We start from the raw sequence: 19,532 nt of genomic DNA, 5'->3' as shown, positions 1-19,532 counted from the left end.
ATTACCGTTAACAATGTTAACATATTGCAATCCCCATTTTTTTTGAAAGAGGCACGAAAACATATAAGGTGTTATTCTTGTGCAATTACCACCTCCTCTTCTAATTTCACCAAAAAAATGTTCTAACCGATCTTGGTAAAGTTTTCTGGTCACTATCTTCAATTTTCAGAGACTTAATTAAATTTTGTGCATTTTTAAGAAATTTAATTTGCTGAACTGAGCCACAGAAACCTGCTTTGAAATTAAGTCCTGTAATGTTGCTAGAATTAAATATATCAAAAAGGTTATTGAAAAATTGAATGAAATCTGTAGTATTGTTAAATGTTAAAATATTATCTATTAAATGGCCTGAACTATGTATAGTTTTCATACCTGAAGCAACAGTGTTGCTGAAAATTTGTGCTGCAAAACGAACATTCATTTTTTGAAACGAATTGTGTCTAATATGTGCGTTTGTCAGTTTATGAGCACATTTAAAACTATTTTTTGAATCGATACTGTAGAATAAAACAATATCTTCCCAAGAAACTTTTAAGCTTTTAAAATATAAACAATTTTTGCTATTTTCTAAGTAGTTTCGTGTGCTTTTTAGCAAGTGAGAAGAATCATGAAAGAAATAAATTTTACCATCGTTCACCTCAAAAAATGGATTGTCTTCGCTAACTCCTAAGCTTTTGGCTAAACTAATAAAATTTTTTGCTTGGTCACAAACAAAATGGCATGGACTTAATCCTATACTTTGAAGTTGCTTAATTACTTTAATAAGATATCTCTTTATAACTTCCGCTTTACAACTACCACTAGTAAAGAAGTAAGCAAAAGGCTGTGACCATTTATCTCCACCAATTCCTTGAACTAAAAAGGTAAAAACACTATTTGCAATTTTGGAACTGCGATTCTCGTCACCGTAATCTTCAAGGCCAACAATTTTATCGTTGTGCCTATCATATTGCAGGTGACTTTTTAGAGACATTTCGTCACAGGAAGCTGAAACATACTTTTGAGCGTATGTGAAGTTCCGACTACGAAATTCAAGGGACTTAAGGCTACTATTTATGCAGCCTGGAGATTTGAGCCACTTTGAAACAAACTCTAAAAGAGTTCGCCTTATTGGCCAATTAAAAGAAATTCTTAAATGTCTATAGGCTATCGGAGACAGAAAAAACACCCCTAATGCGAGAGTTTTTAAAATCTTATCATACCTATAGCCGTTTACCGGCCTATCGCTATTTTTTAAACAATTTCTAACAGAAATTTGAAGATTTTAGGAGAGCCTACTACAAAATTCCTCTAAATTATCCCCCTCTGGCACTTCATTGATACTGGTAAATGTCTTACCAGGTGAAAGTTGTCGAAGCAACTCATTATTTGAGGCCCTAAGCTTTTCAATCTCTAAATTTTGTTTTGAAATAATTTTATCCCTAACACCTAAATCTAAACAAATCTTTTTTAGTTTATTATTTAGTTCTTGATTTTCTTCCACCAATTTTCTTTTCCTAGGAGACAACTCAGAAGACGAACTATTTCTTTGGGTCTCTATGTTACCTATTGGAATTGCCTCTTCTACCTTTCCTACCCTTTCTACTATTATGTTATTGGTGGTGGGTGGAGATAAGATATTTGAAATTATGTTGTTTGCTATTGAATTATGAAGACAATCTATTTTTTTCAAAAAAACATGTATGTTTTTCTTATCACCATCCACTACTTTAAGTAATTTCTTGCTAACACAAATTGCTAAATTTTGGTCAGGCTTTGCTTCCCGGATTAAATTTTTCGTGCAACGCATTTTTGCAGAAAAGTGCCTATCACAGGCATAAAATATCCGGTTTATGGAGTCAGTAACTCCTAACAGAGCCTTCCACTCGTTTCTATAATAAAAATCATAAAACGACCATTACTTAAAATTTGTATGAAAACATGCAACACAGTTTGGAGAACTATTAAGGAACATTTAATACAAAGATAATAGTTACGAAAAATATAGATCACATTGACTAAATCGCAGACTTTGTTCAAGCAACAACAAAATCTGCAGCAATTTTATAAAGTGGAATGCAACTGCACGTCGAAAACCTTTTGTCTGTATGATTTGAAGAAAAAAACAAACAAAAAAATGGCAAATTGTACAATATATTTTTAAAACATATAATTTTTTACACATGTGTTTTGTTAAAATATAATTAACATAAATTTAAATATCTATATATAATAACAACACTCAACCAAAGTATAATTAATAATATTAATTTCACTTCAAGATTTTTCCTTTTTTATAATTATTAGTATATCATAGAAAAAAAAATTTTCTAATCACTTTCAAAGTACTAAATTATAAATGAAAGCACAACTTAATTCGTAGTTTATTATATACACTAATTAGGCACACATCTAAGTTTCTAATGTGTTAATACATTTATATATTTACTTTATTCTACAACAATAAATTGCGTTATTTTTAATTAATAATATACCTTCGAAGACATGCTGCGTCAGGACAAAACTCGGTAACGGGTTGTTATGGTCACATAAGTAAGTAAGTAAGTAATATACCTTCGATAATCCTTTGGAAAAATAAAGAGATGTTTGAAATTTAAACATCCAAGTACGCACTTCCGTTTCATCTGTAAATAAATTTTAATTAACTCATAATTCGTATATTTTTCTGGAATAATTATCTTTTTTTAATGCTTTTATAATTGATAACAAATTCCGCCATATTTTTCTTTTAGAAATGTGGTATTTGTGCACTTAATTGCAACTTTGGCGCATTTTCTCGTAACGGATTTTTAATGTCAAAAAATCAAAACAAACAACGAAATTTCTTAGAAACCTCTCTTACTTAAGCAAATATCGTGGTGAGTAGGGACCGGGTGGGCAAAGTAGCAGGGTCCGGGTGGGGAAAATATTCACGCGCCATTATGTAGCATTAGGCTTTTTGTTATTGTACTGCGTAATATTTTCACCTCATTACACAAAATTTTTGAATATTTTTTGAATAATCCAGAAAAATTTATATACATTTTTTCGAGTAACTCTCAATTTCTTTTCTTTATCTTCTTTGGGGCGGAGTTTCCGTTCTTGTAAAAGTATGAGTTTCTTGGCTGTGACCAGAGAATATCTTTTCTAGAATGGAAACTCCACCCACCTCGATCAAAACTAAGAGAAATTGCTTAAGGAAATTCATTTTTTATAACATTTTTGTCACACGTATTAAGTGTGATTAAACCACACTTATGCCACTTTTACGCTCTTTCAGGGCTGCTGCATAACTTTTTTTCAACTACTTACTGTACAAGTTTTTATTTAAGCATATATGTAAATACTCATATATGAATATAAGAATACATTACATATAATTTGAATATTGTAGTATATTCGATCATGGCAACCCTGTATAAAGAAATAGATAAAAAAGGAAAAAATACAAAATGCGTTGTTGTTCGTCGTTGTGCTCAAAGTAGTAAGCGTGCCGTGCCATAATTATTATTATTATTAATATTAAATTGTAAATCTATATAACTTAATCAATAAAGTATATTGTATTATATATAAAGAATATAATAAAATTTGGTGACGAGGATAAAACATTAAAGGATGGCGAAGAATTTTGGTGAATTAAGCCAATATAACGTGGCGTCGGGGAAATGGAAAACATACATGGAACAAATGGAATTTTTCTTTGTTGCAAATGACATCGCAGACGCAAAAAAGAAAAAAGCGATCTTTTTAGCCTCATGTGGGACGGAAACCTACACGATATTAAAATCGGTTGCCACACCGATTAACATTTTAGAGGAAAAATTTACATATGAGGCGGCAACTAAATTATTGACTAGTTATTTTTGTCCGGCAGAAAATATAATAATACAAAGATTTAAATTTTATCGGAGAAACCAAAAAAAGGACGAATTAATTACCGAATATTTGGCAGCGCTAAGGAAATTGAGCCAAGACTGCAATTTCAACGATTTGGAGGAAATGTTACGAGACAGACTAGTCTGTGGCATGCGCGATGAAAATTTACAAAAGCGGCTTCTGGCGAATGACCAGTTAACATTAAAAATAGCGCAGGAGGAAGCTATAGCATCAGAAACAGCACAAAAAAATGCGACGGAACTTAAAACGTCAGCCAGCCTGCCAGTGTTGAATAAAATTTCAAACAACAAGGTAAAACCAAATCGTGCGCCAGTGGACCATGTTCAGAATTGTTATCGTTGTCGAGGAAATCATCATTCAGATCAGTGCAAATTTAAAGACGCGGAATGTTATTATTGCAAAAAGCGTGGATATATTGAGAGAGCTTGCATAAAAAAAGCAAAAATCAAAAAGCCAGCAACAAATAATGGGAGAAGACCAAACAGAGTAAATCTTTTAGATACAAACCAGGAAACTCAAACGACGGAGTATTTATGGTCAATGTTCGCTAAAGGTAGTCCATCGGTCAAGAGAGTGATTACGATAGGTAAATCACCGGTACAAATGGAAATAGACTCGGGGGCAAGTTACTCAACAGTAAGTGAAAAGTTATTTAGAGAAAAAATGTCGTATATTCCGCTAAAACCAAGTCAAATACAATTAAGAACTTGAGGAACAGAGAAAAATCTTGAACTGAGTGGAGAAGCAGAAGTACCAGTCTCGGTTGGGAACGTCACAAAGAAACTAAAGTTGTTAGTAGCAGCGGGTGATGGTCCGGCTCTAATTGGTCGAAATTGGTTTAACGATTTGGGAATTACTATAACTAGCAATTTATGCAATATAGAATCAACCATTCCAGTAAAAGTGATGAACTTCAGTTCAGTTTTTGATGGAAATTTTGGAGATTACAAGGGAAATCCTGTGAAGTTACAAATGTCAGTTTCAAGTAAACCGAAATTTCTTCGATATCGACATGTGCCTTTTGCACTAAAACTCAAGGTGGAAGCAGCATTAAAGAAGTTGGAAGATGAAGGCGCACTGCGTTCAATATCCTTTAGTAAGTGGGCAACACCGGTTGTACCTATTATTAAACCAGATGGTAGCATACGTATTTGTGGAGATTATAAGTGCACAGTGAATCAAATGCTTTGCAAGGAAACGTATCCATTACCTACTAATACAGAAGTGCTAGCAGCACTTCGACATTCTAATTGGCGGAACAACTTTGGAAGAGTTGTGGGATAGAACACGAACTGCTCTGAAATGTGTACAGGATGCAGGATTGAAGCTTAAAAAATCAAAATGTGTTTTCGCAGTACAAGAGACAACATTTTTGGGGTTTAAGATAAGCCGAGAAGGAGTGCGTCCAACTGACGAAAAGGTGAAGGCAATAGCTCAAGCACCAGAACCAATAAATAAACAACAGCCACAAGCTTTTCTTGGGTTAATTACGATCTATTGGAACCGCTGTATCAACTATTAAGAAAAGAGACACCTTTTAAATGGGGTAGAGAACAGAAATTAAGTTTTGAACGAGCAAAGAAACTACTACAATCAAAAAATCTGTTGGTGCATTATTCGGCTGACTTACCACTGATATTATGCGGAGACGCATCACCGTACGGAGTTGGCGTGGTTTTGGCACACAAGATGCCGGATGATAGTGAAGCACCGATTGCTTTTGGCTCCAGAACATTACAGGGCGCGAAACGAAATTATTCACAGTTGGATAAAGAAGCGCTAGCGATTATGTTTGGTGTGCAAAAGTTTCATCAATTTTTAAGTGGTAGACAATTTACAATAATGACTGATCATAAACCACTAGTGGGATTATTCAACCCAGAAAAACCAATATCACAGCATATATCACCCAGAATGTTAAGGTGGTCATTAAAGTTGGGCGCTTACCAGTACGAGATTAAATTCCGAGAAGGGAAACATCACCAGAATGCAGATGCATTGAGCCGGTTACCTTTAAATGATGTAAAGCTACAAATACCGGAAATACCTGAAATATTATATTGCAATGAGGCTGAGGAACAGTTTTTAATCACTGCGAAAGACATTGCACAAGCAACCAGAAGAGATCCAGTACTATCAAAAGTAATATGGCATATCCAAAGGAATATGCATGTGATAGTATTGGGGTGTAAATCAGCGGCTGGAGTAGGTAATCTACAATTTATAGAATCAACAATGGATAAAGAAGTGTATCTTAATATATTAAAACAAAATTTGTATAAAAGTGCCGAATATTTAGGCATAATTAACAATTTCTGTTTTTACCAGGATAACGATCTGAAGCACAAGTCGGGTCTTGTGCAGACTTGGCTTGTTGGGAATTGTCCACACATCATCCAAACACCTCCCCAATCACCTGACTTTAGTGTCATAGCAAATTTATGGCATATTCTGGAAACTAACATAAGAAAATATAACATTTATAGCAAGGAAAGTATGAAAGCTGCTATAAAATTGGAATGGCAAAAAATATCAGTGGAATATACTCAAAAATTAGTTATTTCAATGCGTTCAAGGTTGGAGGCAGTAATTAAACAAAAGGACTATCCCACTAAATACTAAAATTCACTTTTTTATGCCAAAAATTATTAATTTTCTAAAAAAAATGTATTGCACGATATAAGCTGTGAGATCAGAATTTGGTGTATGTTTGTTTTTGTTCACTTAACTTCTTGAATATTGATATTTTTGCTAAATTTTTTTTTTGTTTTATAATAAAAACTAAATATTCTTTAAGGCTGCATATTTAAAATTTTTTATTTTGAACAAAATTTTGGATTTTCACGACTAAATCTACAAAAATATTGCTTGCACGAAATAAGCTGTGAGCCACGGTACGTACGGCACCGTATCATCCATCGTCAAACGGGCAAGCAGAAAGGTTTGTACAAACCATTAAGAATCACCTGAAGAAAATGCAGTCTTCAGACATCAATAAGAATTTGGCAAATATACTTTTGCATCTGCGTACAACTCCTAATGCAAATTCAAATTCGAGTCCAGCAGAAATCTTGATGAGAAGGAAGTTGAAAACATTGTTAGATCATTTGCACCCCAGTGATGACAACACTCAGAAGCAGCTAAATTCTGATGAGTATTCCAAACAAATAAAACCAGTTCGCAGTTTCCAGTGTAGTAAAAGTGTTTGGTACCGAAATTTTGGAAGAGGTGAAAAGTGGATGCCAGGGATTATACAATCAACAGGAGATCGCAACTACAAAATTCAATCAAATAGTAACATATTGTCGAGACATATTGACCAGTTGCATAAGCGAGTTTCGGAGACACCGACAAGTTTAGAATCCAATATAACTCCAGTAACAGTAACTTCAGTGGCACAACCGGAAGAGCAAGACGACCAAGTAAGTCCAGGTCATTCATCAAATGAATATATCCTACCAGATAGTCAAGTAGAGGGGTCATTAGAAGAAAAAGATAAAAGAGATGAAACATTAAAATCGCGACCGTACCGGCAGAGGCAACCGCCAAAAAGGTTACGGGACTATTTGATGGGGGAGGAACTGTAGTATATTCGATCATGGCAACCCTCTATAAAGAAATAGATAAAAAAGGAAAAAATACAAAATGCGTTGTTGTTCGCGTTGCGCTCAAAGGAGTAAGCGTGCCGTGCCGTAATTATTATTATTATTAATATTAAATTGTAAATCTATATAATTTAATCAATAAAGTATATTGTATTATATATAAAGATTATAATAAATATTATTAAATTAAATGGAATTATTTACATTAACGTATAATTATGCAAAAAGTTTTTTTGATTGTAATTGAGTATGTTACACAATTATTTGTACACTTTTCTTAGCTATTTATATATTTATGATGTGCGGAAAATAGTTCAGAAGGGGTTCATATGATATGTTGAAAGCAATTAAAATCTATTTTAGCTTAAAATTGAAAAAATATGTTTTGTAATTAAATTCAGTATAATATCATGGTTATAATGTTTTCCATTTAAATAGCTTTTTGGAGTTAAAATATTTGTAAATTGGATATATTATATAATGAAATTTAAAGTTATATGACATTAATATATACCTATAACATCTATGCAAATAAATTATATACTGAAAAATAGAAATAATTAATTTTTAAAATAGTGATTCAGTGTTAAACATATCAAAAGTGATATTATAATTTATTTTACTTATTTTCAGAAATAAATAACTGAGTATATAGCATTGTTCACTTCAAGAAATATAATATTCCAAAATTTATTTAATATATATTGGATTTCGTTAGAAATTGTAGAAAATAATTTCAAAATTAAATAAATTTTTAAACAATCGCAATAAATACTAATTTCATTGCTTGCACGGCCACTCCATTATGGTGAATGCATTTTTAAAATAGAGCATTGCCTAAGAAATTTTCATTCTTATTAATTCGTAAAACGAATTTTATAGTCAGTACCAGATATTCTCTGGTACTGACTATAAATAAATAATTGAGTATATAGCAGAGTTCGGAATGTGGTGCACAAAATCGCACACTGCACTGTGCGAGTGGAAATTATTTTTAAAAGATGCACACGCACATTTGTGGTGTTAAGAAAAAAAATGCACGTACTCAAATTTGTTGTGCGATTTCAAATTTCACATCGCACAAAGCAATGATTGTGCACACAGATTCGTGCACACACATTTGTGCTGTGCGACTGATTTACAAAAATGTGCACAATCAGATGTGCGAGAAAATTTTATGCTCGCACCGCACTGTGCGACAAAAAATTCTCTCTGCTCACGAGTGTGTTGCTCATATTACGATTACACAAATGTGCACAAATGTGCGATTGCTCAAACGTGCACAAATGTGCGATGCACAAACGTGCACAAATGTGCGATTTTGCGTTTGCACCCAAGGTGGAAAAAAATTACAGGAACTTCACAATTTTGTTTGAAATAGAAAATATTATTTTGTTGCAAATTTTGAAAAAATTGATATTTGCTTTCGTTGGGATTGTAACTTATATTAAAAATTGCATAAATTAACAAATATTTAAAATTATTATTTTTGTTAAGTAATGTTAACTAAAAATTATAACTGTCTTAACCTTATTTGTATTTTAACTTAATTTATTAGTCTTTTGTATATTACTTTGTGCATTTTTAAATGCAAATATAGTAAGTGAACTTAAAGTATTTGTTTGAAAAGTTTTACACCAGTTTAAAAGAAATAAAAACATATTTTAGGAAGATTTTTTTATGCCCAAAAAATATGTATTTACATAGGTGGAGTATCAAACTTTTATTAAAAAACACGAAAGATTAGGAAAATTTTTTTTTTGAACAGGTAGCAAGTATTAGGATTGGTGTATTTGTTTAATAAATTTTGCAACAGTTTAAAAAAGATAATACGGGAGGGCCACAAATAGATATTTTTCTTCTCCAGAAATATGTATCTAACATTCATTAAAAAACGCGAAAGATTAGGAAAATATTTTCTTGAACAGGTAGCAGGATTTTAGCGCCCTTTCTACTGTGCTAAGTAACCAAAGATATAATTTAAGTGAAAAAAATATTTCAGCAATGTTATTAATAAGATTAAATGAAAATTTATTTCAAAAAATATGTAATAAATATTATATATTTTTTAATAAGAAATTAAGATATTAAATTATTGAATTATTTGAATAACTTCGTTAAATTTAAGCTGTAATTAAAGATGAAAAATTAAGTGAAATCTAATAACAAAATTAATTTATGTTGTTGTAAAAAATATTTAATTTGCTTTTTATAACCTTACTAACGAATCTTAGTGTATAACTTAATATTAAATAAAATTTTATGAAGTAGTCCTAAATTGATATATTCAATTTTTTCAAAGTACGATCTGTAGAACCGATCCTCTTTACTTATAACATTTCGAAACAAATACTCTTTCTCTATTAAATTCATGTACCTATTTAATATAACAAAGTTTTCAAGTACATTGTGAAATTAACTTTATTCCCATGTTTTAAATTAATAAACCTTAAAATAATAAGTAATATAAGCAATAAATGTAAATCTAATAATAAATTCAAAATTAAAATATAAATACAAAATCATTTCTTCAATAAAATATTTCGTATTAAGACCAAAATTAAAACAAATCAGTTTTACGTACTATTTTGCTGCGATATTTGTCATAATATTGTGCGCTTTTAAATCATCATTTCACACAAATGTGCAGTAGACATTTCGTCTCCGCACATTTAGGTGCATTTTTATTTTCAAGTCTGCACACAAAATGTGCTCCTCGTTTTCTTTTCTGCACATGTTGTGTGCGAGAGCAACCTGGCTGCCTCACACACAATGTGCTGTGCGAAATAACTTCGGCACAAACACCGAATTGGTGTGCGAGTTTTATTTCAGTCCACCACATTCGTGTGAAATGTGCGTTTTGTTTGTGCACACAAGATGTGGCACTTAAGATGTGCACAAAAATTTTCGCACACCACATTTGTGGTGTGAAATTTTATTTAGAATCGCACAACATTTGTGCGAGGTGTTTTGCATTTTTGTGCACAGCACTGTGTTTTTCTGAACCCTGGTATATAGCATTGTTCACTTCAAGAACTATGATATTCCAAAATTTATTTAATATATATTGGTTTTCGTTAGATATTGTAGAAAATTATTTCAAAATTAAATAAATTTTTAAACAAACGCAATAAATACTAATCTACAAAACATTAATTTATTAATTATATGCACTAGTATTTTTAAAACATAATTATTATTATTTACTTACTTTATTATTTCAAAAAAATTTATAATTAAATCACTTTGATCATTTTTTGCTTTATACTTTTTCTAATATTGGGCGCAAATTAGTTTTACTACTTTTTAACAATCAATTGCCCGGTAATTTTTTTTAAATATAGCGCAGTGCATTCAAATTTTTTGTCAAGAAATCAAAACAGAGAACCAAAATTATGCTCCCTGTTGCACTCATTGCCCATAAAATTTTTCTTAAGAGTAACTTAAGGTTCTTATTCGGAGCAAGTTAAGGTCCGTATTCGGAACGAATAAGGACCTAAACTTGTTCAATTTGGAAATAATCGTACGTTCTGAGATGGTATTAATGCAATTTCTGAGAGTGTGTTTGTTATTTTCTTGTTGTGCTCATTTAAGTTTCCGTTCTGTATAAAATCTTCTTTGGTCAGTACCGAATAGATAGTTGATGCGTGAGGGTGCGCAAGCATGTCAACGAGAATGGTTCGATTTCTGCCAACAAAATTTCATTTTATGATTTCGTAAAACGAATTTTGTAGTCAGTACCGAATAGGTCGTTGATGCGCAGGGGTGTGCGCTCTCATTTAATTTTTGTGGTGAGTATTATTAATAAACATTTCGGGTTTATTTATTTATTATTAACTTTACACAGTCATTTAAATAACAAGTAAAGAAAAAAAAAAATACTGCTATAGCAGTTTGGGCCTTAAGCAACTACGTAGTGATAATTTAATTATTAAATGTACTATTTTAACAGTTTGACTTATTTTATAACTTAAAATATATTTACATTAGTTATATGTTTACTTAATTCTTCTCTAAATAAGATGGTAGAGGTTTGAAAATTTTAAAAACTCTGACATCTGGGGTTAATTAATTAGATATAATAATTTTTTATGTATTTTCCACACCACCTTTGAGGTATACATAGAGGCGCGTTACCGAGTTAAGGTGCCGGTTCCCCAAGAGGCATATACACCATTTTTATATATTTTATTTTATTGCATATAAGATTAAATTAAAACTATAATATACAAAATATTTACATTGTAATTTAATAAATATAAGTTTTATATTACAAAAATATAAATCAAAAATTTTAAAAAATTATAAATACAAGTTTAAATATTTTATATGTTAATTTAATTGATAATTATTAATTAAAAGTAAATCATTATCAGTGGCGTAACTACATTTTTTAGGCCTGTAAGCAAATTCTAACTAAGGGGCCCCTACCAACATACTAAGGGGTCCCTCTTTTTATACTCTTTACACGAAAAAATGTGAAAAGGATATATAAGGTTTGTCAAGATTTTCGTAACGCATTAAAGGAAACGTCGGAAATACCATTAAGTATATATCAGTACAATATATATATACTTTTTCAGTTCAAACTACTCTCTCAGCTTTTGAACTCTTCGAATGAAACTTTACACACATACTTTTCGAGAGCCGACCCTGTTCACCATTTGATTTGATTGAAATTGGACGTCTATTTCTTGTAGCTGTGATATAAACTTAACAATCAGATATAAGGTTGCTCCATTTTTAATAAAGGTATTCAAATGGAATTTGGTGTATACAGTACTGATATTTGCAAAAGACAACGTACAAAATTATTTTCAAATGGGTTTAAATCTAGATATAGCTTCCATATAAGTCTCTCGATTAAGACACATATTTTTCTTAGAAAAACTTTTTTATTTTATAATTAGGTTTAATATTTTATTTGAAGTACATACATATTATGTACTTTAAATTTAAAATTTACGTATCTTTTATAAAATGCAATATGAAGTTATTCCAACAAAAAACGTTTCATCCCACTTTTGAGAATTTATTAAAAATAAATACAATGAATACAAAAATTTGTGGTGGGGCCCCCTAAATTCGGGGGCCCGAAAGCGTTGCTTCCAGTTGCTTCCCTGTAGTTACGCCACTGATCATTATCATCATATGAATTTACAAGTAACAATGAATAATATAAAATTAAAAGCATTAATTATTGTACAATGTATACCAGAAAATGTATAATTTATTTTAAAAAATTATATAGACCAGTATTTTTAAATCATAATTATTATTATTTACTTTCTTTATTATTATTTCAAAAAAATTGTGGGATTAAGTAACTTTGTTCACTTTTTGCTTTATAATATTGGGCGCAAATAAATTTTACTACTTTTTAACAATCATTTGCGCGGTAATTTTTTTTTAAATATAGCGCAGTGCAATCAAATTTTTTGTCAAAAAATCAAAACAAAGAACCGAATTTATGCTCCCTGTTGCACTCAATGCCCATAAAATTTTTCGTAAGAATAAGTTAAGGTTCGTATTGTTGTGGTTCTACTTTTGACAGTAAAACACAAGGGATAAGGTTCAATTTCATTTATTGATAAGAAAAATCTTGCTTAGTTCTACTCCTAAACACTGTCGTTGTTTTGCTATTTCCGACCTGTTGCTGCTGGTGTTGTGCTGCTTATACCTCTGCACTTCTGATGCCGACCTGTTGCTGCTGGTGTTGTGCTGCTTATACCTCTGCACTTCTGATGCCGACCTGTTGCTGCTGGTGTTGTTGCTTCCAGCTTAGTGGTTGTTGTGATTATTTCTGCTGCAGTTGTTTGCCGAGTCAATTTTTAGTAAAGAATTTGTTTATTGATTGATTAAATGCTGCTGAAGGAGAACAAGTTTTAGAGTAACGATATTTGCTTTTCAGCCGTCACAAGACGTTTCGTTGTTTTATATTTTTATAAAATTGTGTTTCTACGTCTTTCAAACATTTTAGTTCACTTTTATCAACTCTTCAACTTTAGATGGTTTTGATTCAACTTATGGTTGTTGTCTGTCACTCACAGAATTAAATTTATTTCACTTTCTTTTATTGCTTAGTTTCAACACTTTTCTATTTTAAAAGTTTCATTTCCGAGTTTTCTTTTCCGTTTGTCGATTTGAGTCAAATTTTAAGAACACTACCAATGATTTTTATCAATTTTCCGGCACAACTTTTAAACCTCTTCCGGAGATCCACGAACCAGTTCTTTTTTTGGTGGTAAAGCAGCAACTGAATTACAAAAGTGTCTGTACTTTTGCGTTAGCTTCGAAAATAGCGTGTTTGCTGGTCACGTTTTGTAGTGTCAGCATATTCCACGCTCGCGTTGTGGGATCATTGCTTTCTGCATGGTCTTATGCTACTGCATCGTAACATGAGACTTAGTGCGAAGGCTATTCTTGCATTTTTATTTAATAACGGTCAAACCGTTTATCACACACCCTATTGTATGTGTGCCCACAACATCCCTTCCCCCTTGCGGAGGAGCGTTAACGCTCTTCAAAGGACATTCAAAGGAATTCGTCGTCGGTGACATAGCAAAAGCATAACGACAGCATTTAATTGTTTTTTTTTTTTACATTATATTATAATTAATTATATATTTTTTTTTTTTTTTTTTTTTAAAACATAATTTTACAAATACTTAATATATTGCACATTTAAATGTGTTTTTGTTTTTACCATTCTAAATAACATTTAAAAAATATTTTTTTTTATATTATTAGACAATTGTAAATTTAATATAATTGTAATATAAAATTGCTATAATAAAGATTAAATATTAGACCACAATGTTTGGTTAATCTTTTAAATTTCTTTATATTGTACATAGTCTACAAGTTTATATAATATTGCACATTTTAATGTGTTTTTGTGTTTATTTTTTTTTTCTTTTAGATAACAAATATTAAAAATTTTTTTTTTTTTATATTATTAGGTATATGTAAATATAATATAATTGTAATATAAAATTGCTATAATAAAGATTAAATATTAGACCACAATGTTTGGTTAATCTTTTAAATTTCTTTATATTGTACATAGTCTACAAGTTTATATAATATTGCACATTTTAATGTGTTTTTGTGTTTATTTTTTTTTTTCTTATAGATAACAAATATTAAAAATTTTTTTTTTATATTATTAGGTATATGTAAATATAATATAATTGTAATATAAAATTGCTATAATAAAGATTAAATATTAGACCACAATGTTTGGTTAATCTTTTAAATTTCTTTATATTGTACATAGTCTACAAGTTTATATAATATTGCACATTTTAATGTGTTTTTGTGTTTTTTCTTTTAGATAACAAATATTAAAATTTAATCTTTTAATCTTTTAAATTTCTTTATATTGTACATAGTCTACAAGTTTATAATATTGCAAAATATATTTTTTTTTTTTTTTAAAATCTAATAATAGTTTTTATTTATATCAATTTGCTTACTTTACATGAGTAATAAAATTAAATGTAAAAATTTGATCATTTAAATTGGCTTAATTACTAATTATAGTATGGTTTATTTTGACATCGCAAATATTTATATCATTTAAATATTTACCTTTTAAAAAAAAATAATTTATACTAATTGTTATATATGATTTTACAGATTAGGTATTTATATATATATAATTATTATGTAAGTACAAATTAATTACATAAAAATATTTAATGATTACATTCTTAGATAGTAATTGTTTATTGCAAAAATGAATAAATCATAATCCTAATAGAACAGTTGATTTCATAATATACATATAAATATATATAGTTTTTTTTTTTTTATTTTTATAATCTGATCATCTGCTACGTGCAGTATTAATAATTCTTAGCATCTAAATGTTTAATTAAAGTTTCCATTATTATTTTTCTAAAAATGTTAAAGCATAAAAGGACAAATCGATAGCATATTAAATTTTTATTATTTAGTTTTGGTGATCCTTTGTGATCCTGCCAATACTTCTGTTTTAAATCCTTAACAAAAATTTATGTTTTCACATTATCAAAGAAAAATTTTTCTTTTTTGTTTAAAAATAGTTAGCTAATGCACATGTTGTTTACTTTAATCTCTACTTCATGTGACATAAAGGTATATTGCTCTTAAAGTATTATCATGCATTTAATTACTAAACAAAGCTTCGTTTAGTAATTTCCTGCCGTAACAATACCATAACAGCCTTGGTACCTATGTTCGGAAGTATTTTTATTACTGATCTACTTGTGCATATACGCATTTGCGTATATGCACAAAGTAATATCCAAAGATATTACTCATATCAGTTTAATACAAAAAACTTTAAATTTTCTGGAATCTAAAACTTTGTAAAATTAAGTTTTTTTTTTTTTTAAAAAAAATTATAACTCAAATGACCAAAATTTATTATATAAAACATGCACCATCTATAGTATGTCAGAGATATAATATTTAGGTCTACTAAAGTAATACAGAAGAATTATATATGCACCCATATAAATTGTGAAGAAGCCAAAGTACCACCAAAAACAACTAAATAACGTTATTTGTAAGTATCAAGTATTAACAACATAATATAAATAATTTTTATTTTAATAAAATTATATCTTATATTGTGTAACATTTATACTAAATGAGAATTTTAATTTGTGTATACAAGCTTTTGCTTTGCTATGCTATTCTATTCTTGCAAAAACTTAAACAAAAACAAATTAATTTATTTTAAATAATTGAATTAAATTAAATTAAAAAATGTATTAATAATAATAACGATATTTATTTTAATTATTAAATGAATTTTTTTAAAAATAAATTAATATCAATTATAAAAAAAGGAGTTATTACTAAACTAAGTTTATACCAAAACAAATGATATTAAGCCTAAAAACTAAATTATAAATAAAAAAATTAGTAGTTAGTTATTTAATACAATAGATAATAATTGTAAAAATTATAACAAATATAATTTTTTATATAAAAGAATAGTTAAGACGTTTTGAACAGCAGTGAAATTATGACAACAAAATTTTTATTTATTTTTAATATATTAGACAATGCTCTAAACAGCTATATGGGCAAATAAAAATTCAATTAATTAAAAATAATAATAAAAAGTATTTGTTGTTGCAATTTCACTACTGTTCAATAAAAACGACTCTATTAAATACAATAGTTTCTATTTAGTAAAATAGTCACAACCTTCTATCATAATTGACGTTAAATTTAGTATAAAAAAAAATAATTTGGCAAATTAAATATTGAACATTAATAAACTATGTTATTTTAATGTTAATAGTTATTAACATAAATTTAAAAAATAAATAACACATAAAACACTAATAAATAATTTTTGTATTCAATATTAAAAAAAATGAAAAATAATAATTATAACTTAATAATTATGAAATGTAAATATAACAAATGCAAATTATAATGCAATAAGTTGCATATAAATAATAAAAATAAAAAATTTAAAAAATTAATTAACTATTGATATAGAAATTAATAAAAAATATTTAAAAATACAGTAATTAAATAATAAATGTTTAATTTAAATAAAAAACTAACAAAATGGAATCCTCTTTATTTATAACTAAAAACAGTTTTTTAATAATAAATAAATGTGTTTGAAAAAAAAAGATTAAAAATATGTAATAAATCAATAATAATATTTATAAATATAAAATAATAAACACTTACTAATATTACTACTGAACACACACTAATAATTAAATAATAATACTGTATACATATATGTATATAAAAAAGATGTGTCCTTTCATTGCATTATAAATATAAAAAGTAAATAATCTTATAATAATATTTATAATATAATAAAATATAATTTTTTAGACTTATAAGACTTTTAAGATTTATAATAGTAAATATAAATAAAGAGCAAAAATAATACTTTTATTAAAAGTAAAATTAAATATTGAATTAAAAGAAATTTATTATTAATATATGTTATATATGTAATATATTTATATTTTTTATGTGTGTTTATATATATAGTTATGATATATATAATATAACAATACTTTTGTTGAAGGTATAATCGAATATTGCAATAAAAGAAATATTTATTAAATAAATAAATATATATATATATTATTAAATGTTTTTATATTTATTATATATATATTTATATATAATTATAATATTTATAATATAATCATGTACAGTTTGAAAGACTTATAACCAAAAGTATATATAAGTAAAAAACCAAAAATAATATTATTATGTTATTGAGTATAATTGAATATTAAAATAAAAAAAATGTATTATTATTATATAATAAATAATTGATTATTGTTATAATAAACAATATAATATTATTAATAATGTAATAAATAAAAATTTTAAAAACAAATGGAAAAAACACAGCAACTAACTTATATCTATTGTTTAAGATAATAATTAATACTCAATTGGGTTTGCGAAAATAAAATAAAATATTTATTTAATTTATAATAATAGAAATATTTTTAATAGTTTCGTAAGATTTAAAATTTTTTATTTTTTTATTTTCTTGTACAAATAATTCAATTATTTCTACGAAAGCCATAAGTGAACATTTTGTAATACTTAAAACGTCAGTAGATTTTTTTCTCAATCGTCAAGCTATCATAACAAAATACTTTATCGAAGCAAAAAGCTGTTTGAAAAACATTTTAATAAATTTTAATAAACAATAATAAATATTAAAAAATAAAAAATAAAAAAAAATAATACAACAACGAGCATGATTTCAACATTTTAAGTGGCAATCATTTACTTTATTTTCATAATAAAAATTTTATATTGAATTCAATTGGGAGCCTAACAATTAACCATTGACAATCGACAATTGTTGACATGAAAATAATTTATCTGACAATTTAACAATAATGCTTACATTTAATGCCTCACACAACAAATTAATGTATTTCTCTTTAAATAAATATATATTTATACACTTTTAAAAATTTTTCAAATGTATTTGAAAATGTGTTGCGGATTAAATTGCTGGCTTCTTTGCACCTTCAGATACATTATATATAAATATAGATATAAAATTGTGTGTAAAGTAAGAACTCAAGTGCTGTAATTATTGACAGTAATAATAATAAAAATTAATAGTATTGAACATTTCAATTTTATAGCATATATCACCATAAATTAATTACATGAAGACAAACTATAAAAAATATGTCTTTATATTGCTTTCAGCAAAATTTTATTTCTTAAATCTTACCCTAAGGTTTTTTCAAATAAAATAATAACTTATTCACACTTTTAGGGGGAATAAGCCTGTTGGTTAAGGTCACACATTGCCTATATTCTATATAGACATATTAAATGGAAAAAAAATAATTAAATAATAAATAATAAATAAATAAATAAATAAATAATGTACTATTTTGCAAATTTATTGTTTTTTATTAAAATTAATAAATCGTACACAAATTTAAAATTAACCACCGATCAGTATAAATTTTAATATTACTATAATTAAAAAATAAGTAAATCCAATATTATAGTAAGTTAAACCTTTCTGGAATAGACTTATTACAGTAAATCGCAATGTCACTTTATTAAAATAAAATGTTTGGAGACGTCGCTTCAATCAATTATAATAAACAGTATATAGGTTTCAAGGACTAGTCTGTTACAGACTATACGTAGGTAATCGACTATGAGGTTTTAACATTATAGTAAAGCTCTCGTTCCCGAGAACCTATGATACATAGGTGTGTTCTTGGCTAAGGACCTAACTGCATTATTTTTGTGATAATTTTTCGAGGTGTTCAGAGAGAGGTTTTCTAAGAATTAAAGCCCTCCATCTTGCCAAGACTAGATATTTTAACAGCAGTTTTTAACTTATTATGTTTTGGTTATGAGTGTTTGAATAGTATTATCGAATTAGATTGTTCCGAGATTAGATTGTCAAGATCCCGAGTTGAGCACTTATTGAGAACTTATTATGTTTTGGTTATGAGTGTTTGAATAGTATTATCGAATTAGATTGTTCCGAGATTAGATTGTCAAGATCCCGAGTTG

The 19,532-nt window shown here is 27.9% G+C and overlaps 1 protein-coding gene across 1 annotated transcript; it reads left to right on the top strand.

The window, feature by feature from the left end:
• Nucleotides 1-3,597: 3,597 nt before the first annotated feature.
• Nucleotides 3,598-5,163, top strand: LOC119663005 (uncharacterized protein K02A2.6-like). Its single transcript, XM_038072666.1, has 2 exons — nucleotides 3,598-4,519; nucleotides 4,598-5,163. Exons 1-2 carry the CDS (start codon nucleotides 3,598-3,600, stop codon nucleotides 5,161-5,163), a joined length of 1,488 nt encoding a protein of 495 aa, XP_037928594.1.
• The last annotated feature ends 14,369 nt before the right edge of the window (nucleotides 5,164-19,532 follow it).

Source organism: Teleopsis dalmanni, unplaced genomic scaffold, assembly GCF_002237135.1.
Source record: "Teleopsis dalmanni isolate 2A unplaced genomic scaffold, ASM223713v2 unscaffolded_contig_0074, whole genome shotgun sequence".
NCBI classification, from domain to species: domain Eukaryota; kingdom Metazoa; phylum Arthropoda; class Insecta; order Diptera; family Diopsidae; genus Teleopsis; species Teleopsis dalmanni.
This window is presented reverse-complemented; position numbering and strand designations above follow the sequence as displayed.